A 27843-nucleotide genomic window follows, 5' to 3' on the forward strand; every position below is an offset into this window, starting at 1 on the left:
TCCCCACTTCTGGGCAACATACCAGTCAGCTGCACTAAACTTTAGAAAATAAAGCATCTAGGCACACTTAAATAGACTCACCTCACGGTTCTTGTATGGTTCCTCCAGCATTGCTTCGATGACGATGTCAAAGTCATCTGCGGCCATGATTGCTTCGATGTTGTAAGAGTGCAGGCAGTAAATAAGAAAATCTGAAAAGATATAGGAAAATGGTGAGAACTGACCAGAAGGGAAAGGAAGAGTAGGAGAAACGCAAAATATAAGAAAGAAGAGTGGTGGGACGAAAAATAGAAGAGAGCGAGTGCCTTAAGAGAGGGGTTGAAAGTGGGGGTATGATTCAGGGAAGGGTGCCAATAGACCAGGTAAAGATAATAAGGTGAAAATAGACACCAAAAGATACTGGTTAGAGACATGAGGCAGAAGTAAGGGGAAAACAATGTAAAAGGACCAAGACACACGACTGGAGACAGGAAAGGCAAGAGTTGACAGTTGACACCTGAAGAAAAGGAAAGAACCCGAGCAAGAGACAGGGTGGAAAAGGAATAGTCCAGAGTGTTAAAAATGTAACAGTGGTGGCAAGAGACACCAGGGCAAGGATCCTAAAGACGTTAGAGTAGCAAGGAGGCCCCTCAGAGACAACACAGAGCCTGTGTGGGACTGTGGTGTCCCATTTGCAGTGAACTGGGTTGTCACTTCAAAAGTGGACCTGCTTCAGATGTTTCCAGAAGGGTGTTGGTAGGATGCACTGTGAAATTATATGTAGCAGGGGTTGTGGAGATTGACGCACTAAAGCAGGATATGTCGATGTTTTTGGGAGCAGTATCTTGTGGTCACTCAATGCTGGGGCAATTTCAAGTAAAATAACACATTGGAATACACCACAACTCCCTGTGTGGTTACTACATTATTTGGGCTACGAGCTACGCGATTCACCCCAGCAACCTTTCCTCAATGTGAAATTTGCAGGGTCTCTACAGACCAACTTATTTCCAAGATGTCCTTAGCGGCTACAGGAAGTACAAGAAATGTAAGTTTTTTGTTTATTAGAACAGAAGAGGTGTGCACTTGGAAAGGCATTTCCCCACTGGGAAACAGATAAGAGTGAAGCACGCTTGCTGTCAACCACCAAAAGATTCCACTGTGCTTGGATCCCCCAGACCACTGCTGTTTTCTGTAGAAACAGAACACCCACCTCAGTGGGTTAGTGTGTTGCAGTGTGACTCCATAATGTTACATGGGTCACACAATGAATCAGACAGTTTTGTGGTACACTGAAAGAGGAACGATCACTGATCATTACATGCTTCAAAGGAGAATAAGTTTGAGACATTGCTGATCATAAAATTCACTGAGGTTGAACAATTAAGTTGTTATTTTTGCTAACTGTGGAACTGACTTTTAAAAAAAATGCTTTTAAATTGTAGTTATTGGATTGGCAGATACATTTCAGAAGGGCCTCTCAACTTTGACTTCACACTTTTAGTGTGCTTTACTCCTGTAACTTATTCATATGTTGGGGAGGTAGTATCTAAGAGCGGCATAAGTGGGAATAGGCCCCTGGTTCGAACAATAAATCAGGCTGTTATATAACGCACCGCAGGCATGTTTCAAGACAGGCCGTATGATTAACTCCTTCGCAAGTTATTTTTACCTTAGCGATGGAGCCTTTGGCCTGTGCATTCTGCAGTCGGGGCATCATCTGGGGCTTCAAAGCGCACAACCAATGGCATATTGTCTCAGTAGAGTAGACGCTGGTGATGCACTGACATATCTCTGGGGCCACCAGGCCGTGTTATATAGCCTAATAGAACTGCTGGATCGCTATGGCTGCATCTCTGGCCTAAAGGTGAATTGGGGAAAGTCTCTCTTGTTACAAATGATGCCCCAGACTCCTAAACAAATGAAGGGCCTACCACATGCCTCACTTACCTGTTCTTGCAACTCATTCAAGTACTTAGGAATACAAATATATAATTCCCAAGCGGATCTAATAGATGGAAACCTGGGCAGGGAGATCGCCAACGCTTACTCTTCCTTGACATTCTGGATGGAATTGCCACTTTCTCCCATGGGATGTATAGGCATATCTAAAATGTTGCTGCTTCACAGGCTGTTGTATTTCTTCGGAGCTCTCCAATTCCTGTTGCCAGATAAACTGATTAGAGACCTGAACTCACTCCTAACGTCTCTAATCTGGGGTAAGACTAGATTCAGAGTTGCCCTCACAAAACTATGCCCCAATCACAGAGGGTGGTCCGGGAGCTCCTAATTACGAGAATTATTATGCAGCGGCACAGTTACAAAGGCCAATTCAGTGGTTGGCACGTTCGTTCCTTCATTTCACATAAAACGTCTCCATAACTGGAAGCCTTGCAGCCCTCGGAGTGCGCACTATGTAAATATTAACACTACGGACATGAGGGATTTCTGCCTGGCAGCGGACAGCAGGCGCCGGCACTGGACTGCACGAGCGCTGGAACTGGAGGGCACGGACGCCGGCACTGGAGGGCACGGGCGGCGGGACTGGAGGGCACGGGCGGCGGGACTGGAGGGCACGGGCGGCGGCACTGGAGGGCACGGGCGCCGCAACTGGAGGGAACGAGCGCCGGCACTGGAGGGAATGGGAGCTTATAAGGAGATAAATTATACTAAATAGGGTGCCCTGGTGCTGTGAGATTCGGGGGGATAGCTTAGAGGGAGCTCATATATGACTATCAGCCATGTCTTGAGTTTTTTGCAGATATCGAGGTACACATTTTCAGAGGACATGGGTGAAGAGTGAAGTAGTGTGGCTCACTGGTTAGAGGCGGCAGACCCGAGAGCAGAGGACGGCCCGGGACCAGGGTTCGATTCCCGGCGCGGCAGGTTTCTGGACCAGGGTCAGCGGACTCGATAATTCTCTCGCCTCGGTGCCCACTCTGATCAGCGATCACACTCGGCAACTCTGGGCATTAGCTTGCCTCATCTTCACTAACGGCCCCACCAGACCGCCGGGGATGCCTGGTCTCACCCTGGAGATACCCATTAAGGGACCATCTCTCAGGGAAGCCAGGAAGGGTTTCGCAGCGGTCGAAGCGCCTTGGGACCCTACGGGTAAGTAGTGCGCTATATAAATGCCAATACATTTACATTTACAAGAGAGCATGTTCCAATCTTTGGCGGCCAGAAGGTTTAATAACAAGCCCTGGGTCGGGTGGGAGAAGTAATACAATGCCTGTAAGTGAGCGCGCGAACATGATACGGCATGGAAGCGTGCTCTGCAAATTCACTCTGGAGGGTGCAAACAAGAGGATGCGATGGAAGCGTCTGTAGGAGGCACCATTATTTGGTTTCTGCGAAGATTCATGCAAGTGGAAAATGAATTCTAAAGTACTGCCTTGAGGAGAAAAAAAACATACAAACAGAATCTATGAATCGGGTTCAGAAGCGCTAACATTTGTATTTGGAAAGTTACCCATTAGAAATAGCTTCCTACTTGGGAAATGTTTTCCTAAAACCCATATTTGCGGTGATGTGTATATTAAAAGAGGGAACACCTCTTGTGGAGCTCCGCTTTCCTCACAAGCCCGCAGCGTTTACCGTCTTGGAGCTGGAGACGACAACAAAAGCCAAGCCGCCGGCACAGGCCCGGCGCCTCGCCCAATCACGGGGGCCTATTTGCATTGGCTCCTGGGGGGAAGGGGGGGGCCTGCTAAACTGATTTGCATATTGTCTGAGGGCTGTATTAACAGTGATCATCAGTCACCTGCTCGGGCTCCCTTCAATCCTTGCCGGGAGAGGCAGGGCAAAGTTTGCACTGGGTCACAGACTCTGGGAAGAAACTAAAAGGCGCACGCAGTCGAGCTACCAAGCCCGCTGCATCTGTGCGCCCGCGGACCCACGTGTGATGTAAACTAATACACTTTAATAGTCTCGGGAGAACCTGTTAAAATGTATAATTTGGCGGGACAAAAGGGAAGAAGACATTGCATTTCTGCTTCCAATTACTGCATTATTTAAAAGAGACTTTTAAAAAAAATTCCAGACACTACTTAGCATCACAATTGTTGTGGTTCACATGGATAAATGGCTTGTGTTTTATAAGACTTTAAAGAGCAAGAGCAAATAACTACAGAATAATACATTTATTACATTTCGGTTGAACACATTTCTTTCTCGAAAATTCTGAGAATCTGTGACCAATAAAAAAACGCAGGCCGATAAAGCTTTAAAAAAAAAATTGTTCACATTTGTCGACAACCCAGTGAACTTTAACTAATTCCCGCAATCTGATTAACGCACAGAGGAGTGTATGTGCCGCCCCAAGACCTATGTATTTTTTTTATCCAAGGCAAGAGCTGCGTTTTAAATTTACGTTATTAGGGCTTTGGAAACAACAACATTAGTAGAGCGGGTATCATTTTTATGAGAGATGTCGGCGAAGCAGTGACGCTAATAAATTAGCAACATGAAATCGTGTTTTTTAAAATTTACTTGCACCGGACAACACTGAACCGCATTGTTTTAAGTTGACACTAGCAATAACAATCAACTGCAACAAAGGTCTATGTTTAATTGAGCCAAATGAAAATGTGTTTCAGGTAAATGCTATCTTTCCGGCTGACGCCGCTAAATAACATTTAGTGGCAGGCACATACCACAGGCACTTGAAAACAAACGTTGAGCACACAGAAAATTCAGTGAAATAAGCCACACACACACTGCATTTCCTCACCAATGCCATTTCACTGTGAGATTTTTGAGAAATTCAGTGCACAATTACTAAATGTTACCAGTTAAACCTTGACATTTAAACAAGTTATGATATTGAATTGTAGCTGCGTCTTTTTGAAGAGGAAGGGTATCATAGTATCCACAAATAAGGCTGTAGCAGTTCACAGAATGCAAAGGTCAGATTTGTAAAAGTTTTATGCCGAGCGCTACAATCTGTTTCAAACACACACAGAGTGATAACCGCCCCATAACCCTGGCAGGGATAAAGCTTTGAAGACAATGGCAGAATAACTCAAATATAAAAACGAACTGTATAATTGCTGCAACTCAAGCGGCTACAAAAGACAAAGCATCAACTTCAATTAGCCGCACATCTGGTTGCAGATGGTTGTTTGGTCGTAGGACAATCTAACCGACTCTGCTCCCAAAAACAACAACACATTTTAGCGCACAACACATAGAAAAACACAAGCAACGATTGAGGAGTTCAAGGGTTTTGCAAACAGAATAAAGTGACTAGAACTAACACACTAGCCAGGAATAATAACAAGACGCAAAGTAAAACAAGACGCGCGGCCGCGAGATGCGCTCTGTGGCGGGGTAGGGGCTGTTAACTGAGAGAGGGAGCAGGATATGAGCCTGCGAGTGGTGCGCGCGGCAAAACTGAAAGTGATCGCGAGCCATGTGCGCGCACCTTGACGAGAGAGGAGAGCCAGATAGCGCCTCTGCTCGTCATTGTGCACGTATCCGCAGGCTCTATGACACCCCAAAAACTGCGGTAGGACTGTTGAAAGCCCACTCCCTAAATGTCTTGCCAGAGCATAGCATGCGCTGGCTCAGGGTGACCTAAAAAAGGAGTATGAAGGAACCTATGCATTTCTGAAACAAGCACACAAAGCGGAGTTCAGGAACAGTGGTTATTTGTACACCTTGGAATTTGGGGTAGCCCATACTATTGTGTGATTCAGAGGGCCTTTTGCAACATGTGTTCTGTCTTACAGAATGGCTTACATTCTGAATAAAACATTTTAGAGGAATCCAACTGTCAACACCAAGTGTGCAACTATTCCAAAGAGTTTCCCAATAAAAAACGGTACACTATGCTACTTCTGTGGCTAGGTTCAGGCCAGTGATACAAAACACTCCAAAACTCTACTAGAAACATCAAATTTCACCCAGCAAAATCAACACTTTATTTCCCCAAATGTAGACAGTTGCCAAATTTGGGCCCTATCACAGCCTACACCCAGAGACACCAAGCAGATCTGACCTAGTTAAAATCTGAGTAGTTATTTGTTACCACTACTTGCACTGTTTTTTAGCCTTGGGTGTGGGTAGGACCCCATTAAATTCTGTTTCCACTCCCACAACCCAATATTAATTCCTTCACTTTCACATGCCACATTGAGCACTTCATGCACTGCTTTTTGTTAATTCTTTGTGCCCCCTGATACCTTCATAAAGTCTAAACCCACACACTCTACATTCCTTCACACTTTGATTAGGCCACAACCTACCTAATCCTAAGTGGTTCTTTCCACTTCCTTCTGGTGAAGGATCCCAAGTGATGTAGGGCGGTACAGGACGGGTATCTGATGGGAACATATTTTTCACCAAGAATACTTGGGATTCAGGGATTGTGTCCCTCTCTCACACACAGTCATGTAGATAGCTGCATTATATTTTTTCTGTTGACCCATTGTTACACTGTTTGTTACCAAGCAGATCTCGACATTTCTAAAAACTAGACACCCAGTGAACTCCTGGGTTACTTGTATGGATCCCATGACGTTTTCTTACAAACAAGGCCTTAAAAAAACTCACACATTTGCTAAAAACATGCATTTCCTTCACATTTCTGTGAAAAAAAGTTCCAGAATCTATGGGGATCCACAAATTTGCTACCATCCAGCATTCGCACACTTGTCCTGATGGGAGAAAAAAAAACAAGCATTTGCAATGCAATGGTCTCGGCATCATTAAAGGTAGAGCTATTGGCATTGCTCATGACATTTCTTTTTTTTTCTTTAAATCAAAAATAAATGGCCATTGTCATTAACATTGCCAATACACAGCACTCTGCACTCAACAGCACACAATGCTCTGCACACTCGCCACTCTGCACACTCGCCACTCTGCACACTCGCCACTCTGCACACTCGCCACTCTGCACACTCGCCACTCTGCACACTCGCCACTCTGCACACTCGCCACTCTGCACACTCGCCACTCTGCACACTCACCACTCTGCACACTCACCACTCTGCACACTCACCACTCTGCACACTCACCACTCTGCACACTCACCACTCTGCACACTCACCACTCTGCACACTCACCACTCTGCACTCACCACTCTGCACTCACCACTCTGCACTCTGCACTCTGCACTCTGCACTCTGCACTCTGCACTCTGCACTCTGCACTCTGCACTCTGCACTCTGCACTCTGCACTCACCACTCTGCACTCACCACTCTGCACTCACCACTCTGCACTCACCACTCTGCACTCACCACTCTGCACTCACCACTCTGCACTCACCACTCTGCACTGTTCGACAAACAGGAATCCACTTAACTTTCCATTTTTGAGCATGTGCAATATAAAAGCAACGTAAAATGCTTAATAAAAGTAGGTACTCCGACACGAAGGCCAAGGCAGTGAGAGGTCACTGTCTTTATGTGAGCTGCAACAGAGCTCCCTATCAGCGAAACCAGGCCACTTGGAAGGTATTTGAGCCTACTTGCTAACATAGCGGAGCACAGAACTCTTCAGAGATTTGTGAGGGATATATTATGCAACAAACATTTAAAGCATCATTAAAGTTAGCATAACTTGAAGGTCAAAACACGTTTGTAAGAAACAGTAAAAATATGTATTTTCTGAATAATACGCAAGGATTACAAAATATGCACTGGTAAAGCCAATAGATCTGTCATTTTGTTAGGGTACGTTTTTGGAAATAGTTGGGCAGTTGTATGTATGTTTGCCCCCAGAGGATTAGGATGAAAATCCAAAGATGAAGTGGCCCGCATCGCTATTGTTTAGGCACGTATCGCGGCCGCCCCGGAAGTCAGGCACGGTCGCCAGTGACGGGGGCGGGGCCACGTTCAGACCGGAACTGAAGAGGAGGCAGGCGGAGTCGTTGCGTCTCGCGGCCCGGGGCTCCTGTGAGCGGTGTAGAGCCCCGGGGCCGCGCCAGCAGGAGGTTGGGCGCCGTGTGCTGAGGTAAGGTAAGTTCCTAAAGGCTGGAGCGGGATTGGTGCACGTGTGTGTATGCTCGTGTGTATGCTCGTGTGTGTGTATGTATGTATGTATGTGTGCGACGGTGACGGCGGGGGGGGGGAGGGGGGCCTCGGTGCACTTGTGTGTGTGCGCGCGTGTGTGTATGAGTCAGGGGTGGTGTCTCTGTATGTATGTATGTATGTATGTATGTATTTGCGTGCGTGCATGGGCGCGTGTGTGTATGCGCATGCGTGTGTGGTGCTTGCGCTTCCCAGGAGACAGCGCCTGGCCACAGCGCGCGTTCCAGTTACAAATCGCCTGGAAGGATGCGCGTGGCCAGGACTGTCTCCTGGGACTGCTACTCGCTGACATAAGATCTCGGCGGAGACGCGCTTACGCGCGTCTTTTAGCCGAGACCTAAAAAAAGGTACCCACTTGATTGTGGAAGTTTACACCACAAAACATTTGAGGAAAATGTGCGATGTAAGCAAACTTTAAGATCTGCAGGGCACAGTGGGCAAGAAAACCCACAGAGGAGCAAAGCCCCAATCAGGACGAACCTCTTATCTGCCCATCAGCTGCTGTAACTGTGAGAGCAACTTCCACATCCAAAAAACTCCTTAAACTCAATGTGCAAGAGAGTATAGGAAAGTACTTCTGAAAAAGATACTCTGACCCGCGTGAAAGGGCACATAGACTAATTATGTACTCTACAGCATTGAATGCCCTTCGATCTACAATTTTGGGAAATTAAATAAGTGGATGCATACTCCCTTGCATGGACATTTAATTAAGCATTATTTACAAAAACAATTGCCTTCCAGTGGGTTTACAGGTGAAAACATTTTTTTGGGCAATCACAGGTTAAGAGAAAACTACAGTTGTGTGACAAACAGATGCTCTTGCCACTGGATGGTATTAAGAATAGGAACAGCGCTGGAGCATTCAAGAACATTGAAAAAGAAATAGCCCTACACGAGAAATAGCAAATGTCCAGAAGCTGGTCAATTCTAAAGAGGCTCTTAACTCATTGGAGAACATAGACCCTCCAGGATTTTGCGATTTGCAGCGAAATCGGCACTTTTGTAAAACTGCTGTTATTTTTACATACGTGCATGCGAAAAGAAAGGACTGCAGGGAAAAGGTTTTTCTATTTCAATGATAATTCTTCACTTGTCACTATCCTCTCTTCTGTAGTTGTCTTCTTGTGTAGTCTGTACTTGTGGCTGCCAATTGCTAGCCACATAATTGCACAGCACACCATGTCACATATTTCCACTACACAACTCCACATTACACCATACAAATCCATGCCACACTGTAAACATGTCTGTCTCCCTGCATCATCCCTTAAATATAACACTGTGTCAGTTAGTGCGATAAATAAGAGTACCTCTGGGCAGGTCTATCACTCCGCATCACTATGTCTTTTCACACTTCATCAAAATGCTTTATCACACTGCATCACTATGTCTTGTCCATGGTCACTGGAATTTTGCGATTGTGTGGCTGCTGCGATTTTCGCATTATTATAGAGTTGCCGCATAATCTGCATATTTTAACCCCCAAAAAGGTTTCTAGCTCAAACGATTCAAAAGTTACTAAAAATGCGACGGCACATGTTGCTGCACAGTGGAAGGACCTTTGCAAACCTGGACAGGTCAAATATAGCTGTATTTGGGTGTTTAATTGGTACTAACATAATGCAACCAATGCCCAGAGAGTATTACCAAGTTTAACAAGCATTTGCATACCCAATATGTCTCCCCTGTGGGACCTTATAAGTATTTAGCTCCGCAGCACAATATCCTTGGTGCAACAACATCAACTGTTGCATGGGTAAACACTTCTAAGGGCCCAAAGGCGAGACCTATTGGCTATGCCAATGCTTGTTATGAGTCTTCGATGTGACACGTTTGCTATCCTACAACATTCTCACATGACTATCAGAACATGGCTGAGGTATATGGCATGTTCATGAATTGAAATGGAGACAGAAAAGCAATAGATTAATTCCACAGTTGGATCAACTCACGGTCTACTGACATTTAATGAACTCTATCTTGAGACCGAATAATGAGTATATTTTTGGATCAGACTATACAGGTAGATGATGGCAAATTGCACTGCTCTCTCCTTCACAAACCAACTAAATGGAATTCTCCTAGTTACATTAGGCACTACCATTGCAGTTTTCTGGATAGCATTTGGACAATTACTCCACATTAGACACAATTACACCAGGAAACAAGAATATATACAATAATCAAATAATAGTGCTTAGTAGTTTGTCCACTTTCTGAGTTGTCCTGGGGATTACTGAAAATGTGTCCTTCTTAAAGGCCCCAAAATTTGGAGTGACCCTTTGCTGAACTCTATTTTTGCTGGGTATAGAACGCAGTGCACTTAAAAGGAGGCTTGGAAGGAGAGAGGCGTTTTCCTACTCTCTTTGCTTCCACAGCCAGGAAAAAAAACAAAAGACAGCAGGACACTATGACTAAACATGTATGCCAGCCTCCTCGGGCAGTTACTGGCCTCTACAGCTCACCGACCCCGTGGCATTTATTTACGCCCCCCCCCCGACCCGTTAACTCCTTCCCCCAGCCAAATGACTCAAACCTCCCCTACCCCCCCCCCCCAAGCAACCATTACACACAATTAGCGTGAAATACATTGTACTGGGGAGAGCTGTTGGACCTCTCCGCCTTCTTCACACCTTAATTTGGGTGCGAGGAGGGCAGAGGGGTCTTAACCCCTTCGATGCGGATGACAGAGCGGTTCCGTCATCAGTACAGCCCTGGGGGGGGGGGGGGGGGGGGGGGGGGGGGCTGGCGCGCCCCCCCTGGGGCATCGATCCTGGGCATTTTAGCAGGGGTGGCAGCGGAAAGTCTTCCGCTGCCACCCCTGGCCCCCCACGCTTCCTGGTGACGTCAGCGCGCACAGCGCGCGCCGACGTCATCAGGAAGCGCTGGACGCGCTGGAAGCCATTTGTTTCTAGCACGTCCAGCAGTCAGGTCCGTGTTTGGTGCTCCGGTGGTGGGGCGGGGGGCGGTTTTCGGTGCCTTAAGGCATCGGGGGGGGGAGGAAACTGTGTTTCCTCTCCCCTGATGTCCCAATGCAGGGCATTCCTGGTGCACGATCGCGCACAGCGTCGCGATCGTGCACCAGGAATGCCCCACTAGACACCAGGGATTTGGCGAATTTATTTGTGCAGGAAGCGACCCCTTGGGCAAGGGTCGCTTCCTTTTGGGGGCATAATCATTTTCAGACTTTTTTGCCTCCTGGGGCAGATCGGCGTTTCATTTTTGGCCGATCTGCAGCTAGGGGGGGCAGAAAAGCCCACTTGTCACCAGGGATTTGTTTACGTTTGAAAAGGAAGCGCCCTTGGGGAAGGGTCGCTTCCTAGTGGCCCTAATTTTGTGTTAGACTTTTCTGCCCCCCCTGGGTGCAGATCGGCCGTTTTTTTGGCCGCATCTGGACCCAGGGGGGGGCAGAAAAGCCCACTAGACACCAGTGATTGATTTATATTTATAAAGGAAGCAACCCCTTGGGGAAGGGTCACTTCCTAGTGGCCCTAATTTTTAAAAATACTTTTCTGCCCCCCCCCTGGGGGCAGGTCGGCCGTTTTTTGGGCCGCATCTGGACCCAGGGGGGGCAGAAAAGCCCACTAGACACCAGGGATTGGATTATATTTATAAAGGAAGCGACCCCTTGGGCAAGGGTCGCTTCCAGGGGGCATTATAAATATTGTAGACTGTTCTGCCCCCCCTGGGGGCAGATCGGCTGTTTTTTTTTACCGTTTCTGGACCCAGGGGGGGGATAGAAAAGCCCACTAGACTCCAGGGTTTTTTTGTGTTTATGGGGAGCGACCCCTTGGCCAAGGGTTGCTTCCTTGGGCCCATTTGTTTTCAAAAGTATGTTCTGCCGTGTCTTTATTTGGCCTCTCTGCCCTCCGTAGGGTTGCTTCCAGGGGGCCCACGTTTATAATGATTTATAATCTTCCCCCATTGGGGACAGAAACCCCATTTGTGACATACCCTGTGACATAGCCTGTTGTAATGTGTGCTGTTTTTAGGTCTCGCCTGTCGATGCGCATGGAGCTTGCGAGACTATGGGGGCTTAACCACTCTTTAACTAACTTGCAAGGAATCGTGGCGATTCCTTGCAGTGCCCGTGACTTTTAAGCTCAATGCGCATGCGCATTGAGCTTAAAAGCGCGTGCACATCAGTTCCCTCATCCGCACGTCGCATTTCTCCCCCCCCTCGCCCCCTCCCCTGCCCGCCGTGTCGCATTTCTCCTCCCCCCTCCCCTTATCTGCCTTCCCTCGTCTTGTTTGTGTCGCAATTCTCCTCCCCCTCGCCCCCTCCCCTGCCCGCCGTGTCGCATTTCTCCTCTCCCCTCCCCTTATCTGCCTTCCCTCCGTCTTGTTTGTGTTGCATTTCTCCTCGCCCCTCCCCTTCTCTGCCTTCCCTACTTGTACTCACATCCTGTAGAGAACATAAAGCTTTGTGCAAACAAAGGTAAGGGTTCATTCAAAGTTCCTACACGTTTCTTTTGCAACATGTTTTGTCCCCAAAAAATCTGATCGTTCATCACGTAACTCATTCAACGATCACAAAGTCCACACCTTCCTAAACATTATCTGTGACTTTGCATCACTCCAAGATGGCCGCTAGGTAACCCAGAACAGATTGCTCTCTTACATCAACTACACCAGCTATAAGCACAGCATTCTCTTGTTGACAGAGCGGTCCATCTTGTATTAGCAGGACGTGGACATTTTAAAAAGTATAGTAAAACGAACTACAAGGTATGCATGTAGTTAATTACCATTCCTCTCCACTCCAAGCACGTAAACACCTGTTAACATTCAACCTTTTGAATTACGACTACCACTGTTCTGCGGCCGTAAGCAATATTTTGCACCGCTTATTACGCTCATTAACACATCACGGTCACACCCCCTTGACGTAATTCATGAAACTCCAAAACGGTCGTCTGATAAGCAGTCCATTCCAGCCTGGTCGCTTCCATTATTTCCCACAATAAGACGCAACCAGCCGCAGTCGGTTGACATAGATTAACCCTCTGTATCTCTGCCTGCAACTCTGGTCCTTTCTCAGTTTCAACGCTTGAGCGCCGTACAAACACATCCACATTTTCTATGCACCCCTTTTCTCCCCACGATACCTCGCACCGGTGCCACCACCCACGTCGCTTCTCGAAAACGTTGCAGGTCCTCGCTGCTGTCAGAGTCCGAGTCCACACGCGGGCTACGCGCAGGAGCTGCCATCTTAGAACTGGCTGCTTACCGTGCCCCGTAGATATAAAAAAGAGGGCTTAGTAAGATTCCCCAACTACATGGTTTGGACCTCGGTATCAATAACCGATCCAAGATGGCCGACGAGGTACTCTACTTAAAGGAAGGTGAATAATTGTTACCGTGCAGTGTTTCTCTGATTTGCAAGGACAGCAACAGACTGCAAATTTTTTATTACTTTTTTTTTTAAACAAAATGAGTTCTGGTGACGCTACGTACGTTTAATTATGATATTCCGAGCGTTAAAACATACACTGCCAAACGCGCCTTCACATCCTCACCCCCTCATCCTCACACACCCTCACTCACCCTCACAACCCTCTCACCCTCACTCAGCCTCACACCCCCTCACACCATCACCCCCTCTCCCTCACACACCCTTACCCTCATCCCCTCACCCTCACACACACTCTGTCACCCTCACCCTCACACCCCCTAACCCTCACCCTCACCACCTCACACACCCTCACTCACCCTCACACACCCTCAAACACCCTCACACACCCACACCCTCACACACCCTCACCCTCACTCACCCTCACACCCTCACACACCCACTCACCCTCACACCACTCAGTGCTACAACACATATTGTGTTGCAATAGGTGTCACATTTGCGAAAGATAAAACTATTGGCATTGTAAATAACAAAGCTATTAATTTCGCAATTTTCAAAACAAGCACATAAATGAAAAATGTGTCCTTTACAATACCAATAGCTCAAACTTTCCTAATGCGAGACCTATTGCATTGCTGTGCTTCTCTCCCCTGCTGCACTCTCCTGCTCTCTAGAGATGTGGCCTAACGACCAGAGCTGCCATCTATGTCACGTAAATACAAAACATGTTGCATTCCAAATGCTATAGGTGTCACATTCGCGAAAGTTATAACTATTGGCATTGTAAATGACAAAGCTATCAATTTAGCTATTTTAAAAACCAACAAATAAATAAAATATTTGTCATTTACAAGACCGATAGCTCCAACTTTTCTAATGCGAGACCTATTGCATTTCCAATGCTTGTTGTTTCTTCTAATGTGTATTGGTTTTTTTTCTCTTTAGATTGTTGCAGTGTGCGGTTCCGTTACTGGTGGTTCTGTTGTTCTGCTGTTTCTGTAGTTGCATGTGTTTGGTAAGAGACCTCTTTTTTTGTTCAATTGTAATGTAATTGTTTTTTTTGCAAAGTGTGTAGTAATACGAATATGTTTGGTTTCTGTTTGTTGTGATTGTAAAACATGTTTCGCATTTGTTTTTGATGTGTCCTTCTGTAGATGTAAGTTTTTTTCTTCTTCTTTCTGGTGGGATATAGTTGCCTCTTTGCTGTGTCTTTGCAGAGTAGGTGCTGGTGAGTGTAGTTGTGTCTTGTAAGTGAATTGTATTTTTTTTTCTAAATATAGTTTTTTTTTTAAAAAGGCTTACATTTTTTATCTTACTTTGCGCAGTGTTGGGGTTGTTGAGTTGTTTGTGCAGACTCCTTTATTTGTAAGGATAATGGCTAGCCGCCGGATTACTGCTCAGCAAGTTGTTGGAGTGCTTTTTGATTCTTCCTCTGACCATGGTCCAGAGTCTGACTCTGATCCAGAGGTGGGAGGTGAAGATTCAGGTAGTGAGTTCTCTACACATGGCTTCATCTGATGATGAAGACACTCTGAGTGCTGATGAAGCTACTTTTGGTGTGGATGATGTGCCTGTGGTTGCGGAGGACATTGCTGTGCCTGTGGTTGCGGAGGACATTGCTGTGCCTGTGGTTGCGGAGGACATTGTTGTGCCAATAGTGCGGCAAGAGACATCTGGGCTGCAGCCTGGGGCTGCTAGACTTCCAGTTGGTGTAGGGAGACGAGAGGCAGCTGGGCGGCAGCCTGTGGCTGCAAGACTTGACGTTGAAAGTTCTGACCTCTGGGTTGCACCAGGCATGGTGCAGCCGGCATTGCCTGAATTTACTGGTGTTCCAAGGTGTAGGGTGAACAATGAAAACTTTTGGCCTATTGATTTTTCAAGTTGTTTATGGATGATGTGTTTTTGGCAGAGATTGTAGAGCAGACTAATTTGTATGCCGAAAATTTTTTGAGGGTGAACAGTGCCAGCATTAAGCCCCACGCTAGAGCTACCCGGTGGACTCCCACAAATTTGGAGACGAAAAAGTTTTTGGGTTTAACTTTTTTGATGGGCTTGCTTAGGAAACCAATGGCTTCATATTGGTCTACCAGTCCCTTGATGGCAACAGCTATATTTCCGGCAGTCATGAGTCGTGATAGGCATTTGCTTCTGCTTCGGATGATGCATTTTGTTGACAATAGTCTTGCTATGCCACGAGATCCCCCTGATTGTGACTGTCTTTTCAAGATTCGGCCTGTCCTTGATCATTTTGTTGATCGATTTTCTGAGATCTTTTATCCTGTGAAAGAAATTGCAGTGGATGAGTCTTTGCTGTTGTTCAAAGGCCGCTTGGTATTTCGGCAATACATTCCTAGTAAGAGGGCACGCTATGGAATCAAACTGTATATTCTGTGTGACAGCGAGACTGGATATGTCTCTAATTTCAGGGTGTACACTGGTAAGGAATCCAGGATTAACCCCTCTGGTTGTCCGTCGCCTTTTGGAGTGACTGAGAAAATTGTGTGGGAACTTGGTCGTGGATTTTTTAACAAAGGCCATCATTTGTATGTCGATAACTTCTACACTGGTGTGCGGTTCTTCAGGGAATTGGCCAAAGTGGACACTGTTGCTTGTGGCACAATCCGCTCAAACCGTAAAGGTTTCCCACAAGAACTTGTTTGTCGAAAGCTTGCTCGGGGACAGTGCAGTGCATTGCGTTGTGAGGAGCTTCTAGCTGTGAAGTTTTCAGACAGGAGAGATGTCTACATGTTGACTACAATACATGATGAAAGCACTGAACCGGTGACTGTTTGGGGTCAGGTTGCAGAAGTGCGCAAACCTGTGTGCATAATGCACTGCAATAAGTACATGGATGGTGTTGACAGAGTAGATCAGAGGTTGAAACCGTATGTTGCTCTTCGTAAGGCTTACATTTGGTACAAGAAGTTGGCTATCCATCTTTTCCATTTGGCAACCTTTAATGCTTTTGTTGTGTACAAGAATTATTGTCCCCAGTCAAAGATGACTTTTGAAAAGTTTCAGGAGTCTGTAATAGGCAGCCTTGTTTTAGTGGAACAGCCAAGCGTTCCTAGAGTTGGAGTGGTGGAGGATATTGCCAGATTGAAAGATCGCCACTTTGCTGATCAAATTCCTCCTACAACCTCAAAAGACTTTCCCAGTCGGAGATGTAGAGTCTGTTGGCGAAGAAGTTTGCGGAAGGAGGTTCGTATGTACTGCCCTGACTGCCCTTCAAACCACAGCCAGTGTGTACCTGCTTGTTTTATATTGTACCACACGCAAAAGAATTTTTGGGAGTATCAATGAGTGGTAAAGTGAATTGGTTGGTCTTATTGTTCAGTTTCAAAGTTTGCATTTGTGTAGTCTTTTTAGTTTAGTTGTTGAGTTAGTAGATTTGTATCAATTTGTTTTTGTTTTTGTTTTATTTTCAAAAAAACTAAAGTATGATGTTGGTTTGCGTGTAGTGTCCATTGTCTGACGGTGTGTATGGTTTGGCGCTTGGCTGCCGGGGTCTGTGGACTGGTGCTTGTCTGGCGGTGTCTGTGGACTGGTGCTTGGCTGGCGGTGTGCTTTGTCTGGTGTTTGGTTGGCCGTGTGCGTGCTCTTGCGCGTGCCTGGTGTTGTGTTTGGATTTGTCCTTGGCTGGTGGTATGCTTGGAGTGGCGCTTGGCTGGTGGTGTGTGTGGAGTGGCGCTTGGCTGGTGGTGTGCGTGGAGTGATACTTGCCTGTCTGTGCACAAAGTGGTGCTTGGCTGGCGGTGTGTGTGGAGTTGCGCTTGGCTGCTGGTGTGTGTTGAGTGGCGCTTGGCTGGTGGTGTGTGTGGAGTGGCGCTTGGCTGGTGGTGTGCGTGGAGTGGTACTTGGCTGTCTGTGCACAAAGTGGTGCTTGGCTGGCGGTGTTTGTGGAGTGGCGCTTGGCTTGCGGTGTGCGTGGAGTGGTGCTTGGCTGGTGGTGTGCATGGTCTGGTGCTTGGATGGTGGTGTGTGTGGAGTGGCGCTTGGCTGGCGGTGTGTGTGGAGTGGCGCTTGGCTGGCTGGTGTGTGTGGGGTGGTACTTGGCTGTCTGTGCACGGAGTGGTGCTTGGCTGGTGGTGTGTGTGGAGTGGTACTTGGCTGTTGGTGTGCGCTGAGTGGTGTTTGTTTGGCTGGCGGTGTGCATGGTCTGGTGCTTGGATGGTGGTGTCGGTGGACTGGCGCTCGGCTGGCGGGGTGTGAGTAGTTACTTTCTGTTGGTCACTACACACACTGCTAGTTGAGGGACACTCCACGCAGTCCATCATTTTGTGTTGTTGCAATGTCAGAAATGTGGGCGTGTGAAAGTGATGGGCCCTTGAATGGCGCTGTCTGCTGGTGTGAGTGTTGAAATGTCATGGGTCCGCGGCTGGCGGTGTGAATGTTTTGTATGTGTCACACGTACGAAAGGTGTATGAATGGCCTGTAAAGAGGTTGGTGCCTTGATGTGGCTTTACAGCTCACAAGCTGTGAGTCAGTGGTTCAGTTTATCATACTTTCAATTATACGCAGTGTATTTCATTTTTGTGAAATTACTTGCGAATACAATTGTATGTTCTGAATCATCACTCACCCTCGTGCCAAATCCAACCAGAATGTGTGTGTGCTTGCGGATTAGATGGCTGTGCAGTAATGTTTGTCTTTTATCTCTTTCTGAAGTAGGGTGTACCTTGTCCCTTATTGTGATTGTTGTAATGTGTTGCTGTTCCTTCCGGATGGTGTCAATGGTCTGGTTTGTATCAGGTATGAAAGGTGCGTGAATGGCCTGTAAAACGGTTGGTGCCTTGTCGTGGCTTTACAGCTCACGAGTTGCGAGTCACTGGTTCGGTTTTTATGCATTTATTTATTGACAGAGCATTTCATTTTTTGAAATATCTTGTTAATAAAATTTTATGTACTGAATCATCACTCGCCCTCGTGCCAAATCCAACCTGTATGTGTGTGTCTTTGAGGAATAGTTAGCCGTGCTTGAATGTTTGACTTTTGAGTAACTCTGTTAAGGTGTACATTATAGCTATAAATAACTTACTAAATTTAGATATTATTGTTAAACCATGGAAGTATATGGTCATGTCTTTCTGATGAATTCTATTGTTGATTTTTATCCACAATCTCCTGCAAACTTGAAATTGTCTGTCACAATTTCCTTGAATCACACGCTCTCAAATTGAAAACTTAATTCTCCACCGTACGATTTGGACCGTTTCCTGTTGCAGCCACTATGCCTACCCACGCAAGTGAAGTACCATTTTTATCGGGAGACCTTGGTGAACGCTGGGTGGGAGGAAATTTGTGTCAGCCCATTGATGCCACGCTTTCCCACACAAAAATGTGTGAAAAATCTGTTTTTTTTCAGCTATAATCGAGATTTGCAAGGGATTCTGGGTAAAGGAACGTTGGAGAATCCACGCAAGCCATACCTCCTTGGAAGCCCCCGGGTGTCTACTTTTCAGAAATGTGTGGGTTTGGTAGGTTTCCCTAGATGGCAGTCTACCACCAGCTTTTGCAAGAGGGGTTACCTGGGTTTTTGGCCCCGTGCTAGACGGCCATCTAGGGAAACCTACCAAACCCACACATTTCTGAAAAGTAGACACCCGGGGGCTTCCGAGGAGGTATGGCTTGCGTGGATTCTCCAACGTTCGTTTACCCCGAATCCCTTGCAAACCTCAATTTCTGCTGAAAAAATCTTTTTTTTCACACTTTTTTTGTGTGGGAAAGCGTGGCATCACTGGGCTTACACAAATTTCCTCCCACCCAGCGTTCCCCCAGGTCTCCCGATAAAAATGGTACCTCACTTGCGTGGGTAGGCATAGTGGCTGCAACAGGAAAAGGTCCAAATCGTACGGTGGAGAAATTACAAAAACCAATAGCAACATTACCTTCTTTTTTTGGGGGGGGGACTGAGTGTTTTGACCGGGGCTCGGCGGGCATCTTTGGAAACTACCAAACCCAAACAGTTCTGAAAACTAGACAGCCTGGGGAGTCCAGGGAGGTATGGCATGCGTGGGTCCCCCAACGTTTTCTACCCAGAACACCTTGCAAACCTTACAATAAGGTAGAAAAATCACGTTTCCAAACTTTTTTGCGAGGGATCTCCGTGCCGGCAAAAATGTCCTACCACCCAGCGTTCCCCTTGATCTCCTGAGTAAAATGATACCTCACTTGTGTGGGTGGGCCAAAGGCCTGTGACTGGGGTGTGGGTGCTTATTTTGACGTACCTAAATAGCACATTTTTTTAAATTCATTTTTAGCCTGTTCTGCTTTGGGGCACCCACACAAGTGAGGTATCCTTTTACTCGGGAGAACAAGGGGAACGCTGGGTGGTAGGACATTTTTGCCGGCATGGAGATCCCACGCAAAAAAGTTTGGAAAAGTGATTTTTTTTTAAGGTTTGCAAGGTGTTCTGGGTAGGAAAACGTTGGGGACCCACGCATGCCATACCTCCCTTGACTCCCCCGGCTGTCTAGTTTTCAGAACTGTTTGGGTTTGGTAGTTTCCAAAGATGGCCACCGAGCCCCGGGCCAAAAACTCAGGTGCCCCCCCCCCCCCCAAAAATCAAGATAGTTTTGCAATAGGGTATTGTAAATTCACCACCGTACGATTTGAACTGTTTCCTTTTGCAGCCACTATGCCTACCCACGCAAGTGAGGTACAATTTTTTTCGGGAGACCTGGGGGAACGCTGGCTGGGTGGAAATTTGTTGATCCACGCAGATTCCAGAACTTTCCACCACAGAAGTGTGAGGAAAATGTTTTTTTTCCCCTCAAATATTTAGCTTTGCAAGGGATTCTGGGTAACAAAACCTGGGGTTAGGCAGACAAGTCACCCCATCCTGAATTCCCCTGGGTGTCTACTTTTCAAAAATGTATAGGTTTGCTAGGTTTACCTAGGTGCCGGCAGAGCTAGGGTGCAAAAACTACATGTAGTCTCTTTGTCCAAGAAGCGCAAGATTTCACTGGGAAATTGAGGTGCAACCACGTTGCGTTTTGCGCTGTTTCGTGTCGCAGCCACTATGGCTACCCACGCATGTGAGGTACCATTTTTTTCAGTAGACCTGGGGGAACGCTGGGTGGGTTGAAATTTGTTGATCCACGCAGATTCCAGAACTTTCCACTACAGAAATGTGAGGAAAATGTGTTTTTTTTGGTCAAATTCTTAGCTTTGCAAGGGATTCTGGGTAACAAAACCTGGTGGTAGGCAGTCGAGTCACCCCATCCTGAATTCCCCTGGGTGTCTACTTTTCAAAAATTTATAGGTTTGCTAGGTTTCCCTAGGTGCCGGCAGAGCTAGGGTGCAAAAACTACAGGTAGGCACCTTGCCAAAAAAGGGTCAATTTGTAACTGCAAAATTTAGGTGTGACCATGTTGCATTTTGCGCAGTTTCCTTTCGCAGGCACAAGGCCGACCCACACAAGTGAGGTACCGTTTTTATCGGGAGACTTGGGGTAATTCAGATTTGTAAATCACCTGTTATTACCAATTGAGCTTTCATGCATTTCTCCCTTTTAATGAAAGACATTGTGTAAAAAAAAAGAATCTTTTTGAAAAATGACCAATAAATCTCATGCTAGTATGAGTATTCCCAATTTTGAAAATGTGCAATTATATACTGTTTCTGAACTCTATAATTTGTACCCAATTCAGAAATACATAGGTGTCTTTCATACAGATTTTTCCATGTATACATTTTCCAAGACAAAGTGCTCTATACCCAGTAAATGAAAAAATACCATTGCAAGTTGCTGCTCAGTTTTTGCATCTGGGTTCGTCAGGTTCTCAGTGAAACTACAAGTCCTATATATCCCCACAACCAGGAAGGTCTAACGGATGTAACGGTATATTGCTTTCCAAGAGCTGTCAAAGTTAGAAAAAGTTATAGGTGAAAACGTTGAGACAAATTGTCAATTATTCCAATATTTAACTGTTAGTTTCTATAAAGAAACCTTCATGGATTTAGACAAATGACCCCTTTCTGAATTCAGAATTCTGTCTACTTTTCGAAAATGTACAGCTTTCCAGGATCCATTATTGCTTTCAAACTCATTTAGACCATTAACTGGAAGGAGGTGGAAAGCTCTAAAAATAGCAAAAATAGGCTATGTCCCAGAAAAATACCAAAACTGTGTGAAAAATGTCGGTTCTCTGACAAAAGACTGGCATTCCCTAAAAGCTGAGAAAATTGAGATTTCAGCCCCACAACCCCTTTTTTGAAAACATTTTCAGGGAAAAACCCAGAGGCTTTCATTTGCAGCCCGTTTTTCCCATTTTTCTGAAAAAAACAAAAATGTCACTATATTTTGGTTAATTTCTGGGACCCCTCTAAGGGAATCCACAAACCCTGGGCGCCTTTAGAATCCACATGATGTTGGAAGAAAAGGACGCAAGTTTGGCGTGGATACCTTACGTGGTCAAAAAGTTAAAAGGGCCAAAGCGCGCACTACCCCAAAACGCCAAAAAAAGCCTTAGCACAGGAGGGGAAAAGGCCTAGCAGCGAAGGGGTTAAGAAACAGCTCCCTCCAGCATCATGTATTCGATGCTGGGAAGCATGAATGCAGCATGGTGAGAGCGCAGCTTTAAAATTTAAAGCTGCACTCGCTACATCAGCAAACATTTCTCTCTCAGATCTGGTACGCTGTGCAGTGCTGGTTTGCTGGCCCTACATCTGGACCATGGTATTTTTGTGACCAGCATATTTAGTGTGGATCACAAAGTTTTTTTTTAGGACGCTAATTTTTAGGTCGAGCCGAAGCATTCTTTGCGCAGTCTCTTCGAGACATGTTGCATATACTTTGTGAGCTTACAGCCCGCCGATTGCTTTTAATTTGTTTCTTTCTGTGTACTTTAAAAATCCTTATTTTGAAGTGCTTATTCCTTCCCATTTGTCCCTCCTTTTCATGGGATGTTCCTTCCCATGGAGCACACCCCCAGTTACTTGTAGTCTTACACTTGTCCCATTTTAGCAACAGTAAAAGGGACTACATTTTGCTCTGTCTAATATAACTCCACACAAGCTCTCAATGTTTTCAGGTGCTTCAACTTCCATGTCTATAAGCAGGGCTGTAATTCTTGTTCTCATCACGTGTGCTGTGCACTCAAAGACTGAGATCAAACTTCAGCCGTTGCTTTCGAGGGCGTCTCTTTAATTTTCTCTCTCTGACTTCAAAGTGAAGGGATTTTCCTCATAGATTACAAATTTATTATGTGTTTTTGGGTATTCTGCATCAATGCACTAAAGATGCGATCGTGACATACAATGTATAAAACGCACCCAACTAATTTGAAAATTGCTGAGTTTCACCATCAAAACCGACAATAGCTCGAGACTTCCAATATTTAAATGAAGCCATGGCTTCAGCCTTGAACTCCCTTAGTGCTGCCGCCGGCCCTGGACACCGCCCCATCCGATCTTGACACAACCGTATGATCCCAGAAAGGGTGCACATTGAGGATGGTCTTCTCGGGAGTTGGTTATGTTTGAGATAACGGATATGCCGTTCATGGGGGAAAGTGTTCTGCTTCATAAACTTTGCTCAATCTCATGCTACTTCACCGATGAGGAAGGTGGGAAGCTTGTGTAAAAAAAATATATATATTTTGAGTTCTACATAGCGCGAGCTTAGCCCAAGGGCACTGGAGTGCCTTACATTATACAAGGTAATATTTTTATTTTAGTTTTTATGGCAAAAGGAGATTGAGTGGTCTGCCCAAAATCGAAAGATAGTAAAACGAAAATGGGACTCTAACTTGGTTCCCCAAGTTTCAAAGTTGGCAGCTTTCTTATTCTCCACTAGAAAACACCTTTCTCAAAGAATTCTGTCCCTTTCACACAAATGTAAACTAATAGACATGTGCACACACAGTTTCCTGCGTTTCTCTCTCAAACACGCATGTATACACATATGCAAAGGAGGTGCGGTTTGGAGCAGATTTAGGGGCTCAGATTTCCGGTTTACACGAGATAAATAACTATCCAGCTCGTGGCCTCTTTGTTTAGAAAATGTCCTGCTTTAACAACAAAACTTGCTTCTGCTTTTTTCACCATCTTTGCCCCCAAGACAGACCAGTAAACACTATTCCTCTCTCTATAATTAGACTATTCCTCCACGAGCCATGAAGTAAGTTTGCACGTTGTTGATTTCATATCCAGTGCTATATCCCTATGTGCTGCCTTTGCCTGGTCCCAGAGCATATAAACTCCCCTATTAGCAGGCTTGACTGCTTAATTATGCAGATTTCTATTGTACTGGCTGCTTGTTAAATTACTGTGTCTAACTTCTTTTCTCTGTTGCACCATGCTGGCCATTCTAATGAAATCGGCATAGGGGAATGGGCCTGATTTGCAGTATTGAATGTTAGCGCGCAGTGGCGAACTGTCCTTAGTGAAAGTTACAAAAGCCTTAATTTGGTTCACCCAGGGAGTGGTAGGCAAGATTTAGTTCACATCCAACTTCTTTCCAAGGATTCTGGAGGCTGTCCAATCAGAACATCAACCAAGGAGCCCTGACCTGGCGTTATACAGTTTTGGTATCTAGTTGCAGACCCACCAGGTACAGGCAACTATTTAACCCCCCCCCCGGCGCCAATGAAATAACACATCTGCATAGCCACTGGCTCCCATGCTGCTTGGGCTCATGGATTATGCATCTTGCATGCTCTAATAAAAAAAATTTAAAAAGCAGTTCTTTGTTTAATGTTTTTCCGGTGCTTGTTAAGCAAATGTTAATGTTGTATTGGAATGCTTTAGTGCTATTTGTTTTTAGGTCTCGCCTGTCAATGCGCATGCGCATTGAGCTTGCGAGACTATAGGGGCTTAAACAGAGTTTAACTAGACTGGCGATTTGATGCTGTGCCCGTGCGCTTTTAGGTCAATGCGCAAGCGCATTGAGCTAAAATGCACGTGCACATCATCAAATCACTAGCCATCTGTTCCCCAGCTTGGCGCCTCCGCTCCTGCTCTCTCCTGGCTGCTCCTCCCCTAATTTTTCACAGCTGGCCGGCCCTACTTTCACTTTAACGTCCAGCAGGCCGTGTCTCGTTTTATTTATTTTTTGGTTGTTGTGTATTTGGCTTTTGTTTACAACAGGAAGAGCACCTTCGGCAGGAGCTCGCTTTAACCAGGCCCTCAAACGTTGCTGAGAGGAATTGTCACACCGCATAGACAGAAAGCCCGGGTGCTTTACGTTGTCACGGATTCTAGTAGACTTCTTACAACTCTCAATACAAAAATTAGTTGTGACGTTTAATGTGTGTAATCAGGCCGGTTTCCGCTGCAGCTGATGCCTAAAAACAACAGCAGAATCACTTGCTCTCAGGAAGCGCTTCCCCCCCTACCCTTCTTGGTGTTTCGGAGTTCACACCATGGCAATGGTGACGCCATTCCGTTTATAGCGCTCTCTCCCTGTGAAAAACATCACTCCCTTCCTTCTCCTTACGTGTTGCCCAGCTTGTTTGCTTCCTGTCACGCTACACCCCCTTACGCTCCCCCCCAGACCTCTCTCTCCTCCCGTGTTGCTCTCTCTCGTCCATTTTCTTCTCTCCCATCCTGCGCTGCTCTTTCTCTCTCTCTCGTGTGTTTCTCTCCCCAACCCTGCACTCCCTGTTTTTAGCGTTATGTTATGTTTTGTAGTGCAGATCTGTCTATGTTATGTTTTGTAATTCTCATTTCTTTCTTTTTTTCCCCAGCTCCGGTCTTATAATGTGCCTCAATGATATGCTTGTACAGGATGATGGTGTCGGTGCGCAGCGATGGCAAGGTAAGTTGTTTTTAGCGCGATGTTATGTTTTGTAATGCTTATTTCTTTCTTTTTTCACCAGCTCCTTATAGCGTTATTGGCCACCCTTTTCCGTTACGGCCACGTTCTACTACCTGAGCACATTTAATAATCCAGCTTTGTACTAATGCTAGTGCAACTTCGCACTTCACCAAATGGACTTAGCCATGATCTAGTAATGATCACCATCCAACACAATAGTGTTTTAACATTATAGCGGGCTAGCTGTGATGCTGCACACAAGAGATAAGCCACCTTCAAGATGTGCACCTTATAGAGGAACACACAGACACCGGTGTAATGCGGAGTAATGAGTCTGTGATTTTTGTTTTATTATGCATCAAGCTCCTAAACCAAATGTGCCTTCCTGGAATTTCATAGTGCTGGAGTCGATAACATGGTTCTCACTCTCTCCTCCAATAGCCCTCTCCCTGCTCTCCAATCCCTTTCCCTTCCCTCTTGTCCTCCCTCCCTCTCCCTCCACTCACTCTCGCTCTCTCCATCTACCCCTCTCCCTCTCTCCTCTCACACCCTCTCCCTCCCTCTCCTCTGTCCCTCTCTTTACCTTCCCCCTGCTCTCCTTTTTCTCCCTCTCCCCCTCTGTCTGCTCTCCTCTCTCTCTCCCCTCCGTCCTTCGCTCTCGTCCTCCCCCTCTCTTCTTACCCTCTCTCCCTTTCCCTCACTTCCCTCTCCTCTCTCCCTCTCTTCCCTCTCCTCGCTCCCTCTCTTTACCCTCTCCCTCTCCCTGCTCTCCTTTTTCTCCCTCTCTCCATCTCCCACTCAGCACCACCACAGCATCACTCAGCACCACCACAGCACCACTCAGCACCACCACAGCATCACTCCGCACCACCACAGCATCACTCCGCACCACCACAGCATCACTCCGCACCACCACAGCATCACTCCGCACCACCACAGCATCACTCCGCACCACCACAGCATCACTACGCACCACCACAGCATCACTACGCACCACCACAGCATCACTACGCACCACCACAGCATCACTGGTTCAAATATGTTCTCTCTATGTTTCAAGCTTTATTACAAACTAGCAGCCTGTCCCGATGTTGTCCGGGGGCAATACAGCTACCAGGAAGTCCCTTACCAGGCGCCATCCTCGGGGGCAGGCTCAGCCTCACGGCCCCACTGTTGCCGCCGCTCTTTCGCATTGCAGAGATTGCACTGAACCGGGTGCCAGTTCCGCGCTCGTCCCCGCGCTCTTGGCCGGACGGCAGCTTACAGCTACCAGGAACTCCCTTACCTCACCGGGTGTCGTTTCCTTGCTCCTCCCCGTGCTCTTGGCCGGACGCCAGCTTACAGCTACCAGGAAGTCCCTTAACTCCTGGCCGAACACCCGAATGCCTCGTTACTTTTCTTACGGCTCCACTTTCGCCACAGCTCTCGCACATTTCACTGAACTGGGTGACGGTTCCGCGCTCCTCCCCGCACCACGCCCACACGCCATCGCGAATACGCTGCGTTATGTGCCCATGACGCCGTACGCCACATTCTATCACTGTATGCATACGCCTAAGGACTACTTTCCCTAACGTTCTTTCCCCCCTTAATGTATATGGTGTGGTGCTATAGCCTATGTACATCTCGTGGACCTCCCCTTTCCAACGCTGTATTGGGTGTTGTGATTGGTAGTGTAGTTCTGGAGTTTACCCGCCTCAAAGGTTCCCAGTTCTCGCTTTATAATAGTAGTATAGATGTCACAAAAAGATGTTAATAATTCACTTCTGTTCTTGGATTTTCATCACAATAAAATACACTGAACATATTCTTCACAAAAGTTTAAGCTATTGCCATTATAAATTAAACAAATTAAAGTATTAATTATTTAAAAAAATTAAAAGCCATTGTTATTTGTAATATCAATTACATCTTATTTAGAGGGATGCAGGCAGATGAAATGAAAAGCAATGGCCTGGCAGCAAAAGCCGGCTGCGCCTCTTTCTCCTTCTCCTGCTCGTCCAGTTTCTGCAATCTCGATATAAACGTGCGAGGAAGCAGCCAGCATTGGCCGCTTTATATCGCTTTTTAGGTCTCGCCTTTCCCATTCCGAAGGAATGGAAAATGTAGAGAATTCAAGTGCTCAAAATACTCGTCAAACCAACGTTTTTTTGGTGCGGTTTTCTTCGAGTTCACGTGGCCACAGGCACGCGCTTTTGGGCCATAAACTTTCACGGCCATCTGTTCCCCAGCTCCAGCACCTCCCCTCCCTCTCCCCGCACACAGCCTTACTTGGATTTCTCCTGCCCCTCCCCAGCCAGCTTCCTCCAGGCCGTGTTCTCTCCCACCTTTCCTCCTCTCTGTCCCTTCTTTCATTCACAACTTGTTTCATTTGGTGCCAACAAAAAAGACCTCACTGTTACCCTTGTAATAACTAGCGCACAGAAGCAGAACAGACTCACACTTTGCAAGTGCACAAATTAAGCCACCCTTTTTTATTGGGCGTGCTACATTTGACTTTCACTGTTTATTATATTTTGGGAATAACATCCCTCTACATTACTTTTTATTAGGCACATTATCCTGCTGTTGTCTGCTTTATCAACATGTGTTTAATGGCATCGCTCTCCATTAAGGATCACTGATCAAGTTCAGCCTCCTTCCGGACAGTCTGTTCTGTGCACATAGGTTCGTTCTTCCTGTACACCCCCAGGCCATCATGTTC

The 27843-nt window shown here is 46.3% G+C and overlaps 1 protein-coding gene across 7 annotated transcripts in view; it reads right to left on the reverse strand.

Annotated features, from left to right (window-relative positions):
* Positions 1-27843, reverse strand: part of RBM23 (RNA binding motif protein 23) — a 532419-nt gene that overhangs the window by 422537 nt on the left and 82039 nt on the right. For all 7 annotated transcript variants that reach the window (XR_015296038.1, XR_015296037.1, XR_015296040.1 and 4 more), the window contains exon 2: positions 82-191. Coding sequence is in view for 3 of the 7 variants with exons in the window: in XM_086923661.1 (XP_086779787.1) it covers positions 82-147 (66 nt within the window). In the remaining 4 variants the exon portion in view is untranslated. The remainder of the gene's footprint in view (positions 1-81; positions 192-27843) is intronic.

Source organism: Lissotriton vulgaris, chromosome 5 (assembly GCF_964263255.1).
Source record: "Lissotriton vulgaris chromosome 5, aLisVul1.2, whole genome shotgun sequence".
Classification (NCBI taxonomy): domain Eukaryota; kingdom Metazoa; phylum Chordata; class Amphibia; order Caudata; family Salamandridae; genus Lissotriton; species Lissotriton vulgaris.